Source organism: Girardinichthys multiradiatus, chromosome X (genome assembly GCF_021462225.1).
Source record: "Girardinichthys multiradiatus isolate DD_20200921_A chromosome X, DD_fGirMul_XY1, whole genome shotgun sequence".
NCBI lineage: Eukaryota > Metazoa > Chordata > Actinopteri > Cyprinodontiformes > Goodeidae > Girardinichthys > Girardinichthys multiradiatus.
The window spans coordinates 3,400,275-3,404,179 of record NC_061817.1 but is presented as its reverse complement, the minus strand read 5'-3'; the positions used below and the strand labels follow the sequence as shown (position 1 = coordinate 3,404,179).

Here is a 3,905-nt window from a genome sequence, read left to right as displayed (position 1 = left end):
ATAACCAATATACACAATTATGATATAGCCACCGCATTTACGCTACTGCGGTCAGAAGCCTATACGCTGCTGCGTCTTTTTTATCACGCATTATTTATTTTCTTAATCAGCCATGTTTTGTGGTGTGCGTGTGCACGCGTGCGTGTAGGCCTATGAGGGTTTTATTATTACTATTATTTTATTTCGGGAAAGGGATTATTCTGGGCTCTCGTCGTCTAGGGGGGGCACTAGTCTGAGGAAGCTATGAATTTTGAATTTGAGAGGGAGATCGGGTTTATAAACAGCCAGCCGTCCCTAGCAGAGTGCTTGACGTCCTTCCCCGCCGTCCTGGAGTCATTTCAAACTTCATCAATCAAGGAGTCGACAGTAATTCCGCCTCCCTTCGAGCACACCATCCCCAGCTTGAGCCCTTGCACAGCCACCCAGCCGAAACCAGCTTCTGGGAGCCAGCAGAGCCGGAGAAGCTCGGCTACAAATGACCACCAGACGCATCACCGCGCCGTCCAGCAGCCATGCCCGCCTGGCCAGGCCCCGGCACTGGCCACCCCGGTTGGTCCATTGGCCCATGAGTTTCCCTGGATGAAAGAGAAGAAACCATCCAAGAAATGCCCCAAGCCTGGAAGCGGCTCCAGCGGGGGCGGATCCATCATCACACCGGCATCATCCTACCCCTCGCCAAACGCCTCTGGGTACGCTTCGGCGGGCATCGAGTCACCCACAGGTCGGTATGCTGGAGCGCATGGATCAGTGGTGCAAAGGTGTGGATCATGTGCTGAGATTTTCTGTTTGCATGCACTCACACTCATTTCCGAATATCAGTCATCAGTTTTTACTCAGTGCCTGGCTGTCATTGTCTTTTTTTCGCCATCAGTGCATGTGCATGTTAGCGCGCGTGCGTGTGGTTCAATGGTATGAGGTCGCATGAAAAGGGAAGCCATATCCGGACGACTGCATTATGCTGCAATGCTCTGCATATCAGAACTTCATCCACACGATCTAAATATTACTTGCGTAGTGCGGCCCATTTTTCCAATGTGCATGACAGCTGCAGTGTGATGCTCTGAAGAGGAGAGATATTTGTCCTTCATATCATGGTACTGCATATTGTTTGTTCCATGGATGCTGCATTTCGGATCAGTGTAGTGTTATAGTATCCACAGTTAAAGTCGGCGCCATATTGGATGGAATTAGGAAAAATAATAAGGCGGGGATATGACAGAGTATGATGGGTGGGGGTTGGGGAACACTATATGCTGCGGCCACACAGGAAAACCTCGACAAACAATCAGTCCTATTTCTGTCGATGACATCCACGACAATCACTACGTTTCTTTTCTTATTTTTTACATCACTAGAGGTAAAAAAATAAACAACAAACAAACAAATAAAAACCCCACCTAATACATTAAAATGAGAACTTCATGTAGTCATCTACTCATATCACATCCCGTCTCTGTTTTCTCTGATCTCACTAAAAAAGCACCAGTTGTTCGGGCTTTGGAACACATTTCACGTTCGCTTCTCATCGACATGGCCGCATTTCCATTCCTTCTTGTCTAAGGGTTGTATTTTTTTCTTCTGATGAAGAGGTGCAAACTCATGCATGCTGATCTTTCTTTCTTGACCTTTTCTCATATTAGTGGAAAGGTTTTGTTCTCCTATTTTATTTTATTACAATCAATTCACAAAAGGCAAACCTGCCTTATGCTGAAGCTGTATTTTTGCTTTGTGCAGGAACAGAGCAGGAATGTATTTCTAACTAAGTCAGAATTTAAATTTAAATTTCAAATATAGTCACACATACACTCTCTCTCTCACACACACACACATATATATATATATATATATATGTGTGTGTGTGTGTGTGTGTGTCTGTGTGTCTGTGTATGTGTGTGTCTGCATTTTCTGTGTTCTAATTTTCTTTTTTTCCCCAGTAGACTCAAGCCAAGTTGGCCTGGACGCCGGGGGATCCGGGTCCCGTCGCCTGCGCACCGCCTACACCAACACACAGCTTCTGGAGCTGGAAAAGGAATTCCACTTCAACAAGTACTTATGTCGGCCGAGGAGAGTGGAGATCGCCGCTCTACTAGATCTCACAGAGCGCCAGGTCAAAGTTTGGTTTCAGAATCGGAGGATGAAACACAAGCGACAGACCACGCACCGGGATGGCAGCGGAGGAAGTCCGTGTTCCAGCGGGTTTGAGCCGCTCGAAGGTGCCGATGCATCGTCTCCATACTCCAGCCAGCCGCTGGAAGCTTCTGGCACCGGGGAAAGCACAACAGGGAGCGAGCAGGGGGACGGCAATACGCCGTCGACTGCTATTTCTAGCGGCTATAGTACCACTGACAACGGGGACAATGCACAACCCACGCAGGAGGACACAGACTGCGTGAGCCTGCAGCCCAGGACATCTGTCTCAACGGACTCTGCTGGAGCTCTGCGCTCCCCGACAAACTCATCTGAGAGCACTGGTCTCATACAACGTAGGGGGTCCGGGAATGCACCGGGCCCCGATCCGTCTTTTTTGGATCACCGTGTGATCGCTCCATCTGATTCTCACCCATCCGCCTCCTCATCGTCCACCGCGCTTTCCGACCTGACACTTTTCACTGATGACACCTGCTTGTCTCCCAGCCTGCAAAGCTCCCTGGATAGTCCGGTGGATTTTTCCGAGGAAGACTTCGATTTGTTCACAAGCACACTGTGCACCATAGATTTACAGCACCTCAACTTTTGAAGGTAGTGGCAACGGTTCAACAAGGGGAATACAACTCACCAGGGAGTGAATAATGAACATACAACCATTCGAAGGGACTGTTGTTAAAAAAAGCTTCTCCGCAACATTCCTGAAAGGTTTATGAATAAACATGTTGCTCTTTTTTATCTAACATTCCTTCGCCCTTTTTTGTTTATGGCTGCAATTGTACTTTAAGAGACACAGTCAGCAAATTTCATTTGATTTGATTTGATTTGATTTTTATTTTTTATCTCAAACATGGAAAGAAGGTAGCGCAGTCCTTTTGTTTTGGTTAGATTATTATCTCCCCCGATTAGGCAGATTCCAGGTGTTGTTTAATTTATGATGTTTTGTATTGTTTTTATTTTTTGTGAATTGGGCTTCTCTTAATCGGTGAGATGATTAATGTATTCTGGTCTATTAGGGGTTCACCTTCGTGGATCCTAAAAAACTCAGGAACTGCTCACAGCAGGACTGCTTTGAAAAAACTAATGTATTCTAAATTGAGGAATAAAGTTTTTTTTTTCTCTGGGCGACAACCCCTGCTGAAGAGCCGATATGTAGACCTTAGTTTATTTATTAAGATTCTTTAATAGTGAAAATCAAAATTATTTATTGTACAAATATTTTCATAGCGGGATAATAATAAAGAATAAAAATATAAACGTTCTCAACGTGCTCCATGCTTTTGTTTAATAGCCTGGAATTTACAACGTGTGTTTGGGATTGACACTTCAAGATATCTAAACTTATATTTATGCCATTTATTTAACAGCATCAACACAATTAAAAATTTTATTTTATACAGCAATATTTTCATAATTTGGTTTTACAGTAGACTAAATATTTATCCTTTGTGTTCAGGTAACAAATTGTTGAGGCATTAAGGACAAAATAAATGGATAACTTTATAAATCGCCAGTCATTAATATAGCCACCTTTTAATAAATTACAGTTCCAGCTGATTAAACAAATTCAACAAATTTGTTTAATTAGGATAATTTGGTATATTAGTACATTTATATTTATATAAGCAATCTCCTGTGCTTTTATTTAATATAAAATACACAGGAACACATTTAGTCCTAGAAACTATTATTTGACGCTTTTTAATTTTACCACATGAACATTTCTGGATAATGGGATGTTTACTCAGTTTTACCATCTC

At 43.4% G+C, this 3,905-nt stretch overlaps 1 protein-coding gene across 2 annotated transcripts; it reads left to right on the top strand.

Annotated features, from left to right (window-relative positions):
- Positions 1-3,407, top strand: LOC124862999 (homeobox protein Hox-B2a-like). 2 transcript variants are annotated; one of them, XM_047357231.1, is made up of 2 exons: positions 1-721; positions 1,938-3,407. In XM_047357231.1, the coding sequence occupies exons 1-2, from the start codon at positions 244-246 to the stop codon at positions 2,735-2,737; spliced, it is 1,278 nt and encodes a 425-aa protein (XP_047213187.1). In that variant the 5' UTR covers positions 1-243; the 3' UTR covers positions 2,738-3,407. The 2 variants fall into 2 exon arrangements, with proteins under 2 accessions (XP_047213187.1, XP_047213186.1); XM_047357230.1 differs by having other exon boundaries at positions 1,935-3,407.
- The last annotated feature ends 498 nt before the right edge of the window (positions 3,408-3,905 follow it).

Bases quoted from the DNA above. Each gene is read 5' to 3' on its own strand.
- LOC124862999 (XM_047357230.1), top strand. From the start codon at position 244: ATGAATTTTGAATTTGAGAGGGAGATCGGGTTTATAAACAGCCAGCCG. The intron at 722-1,934 runs GTCGGTATGCTG...TTTTTTCCCCAG, and splicing joins GGGCATCGAGTCACCCACAG to TAGACTCAAGCCAAGTTGGC.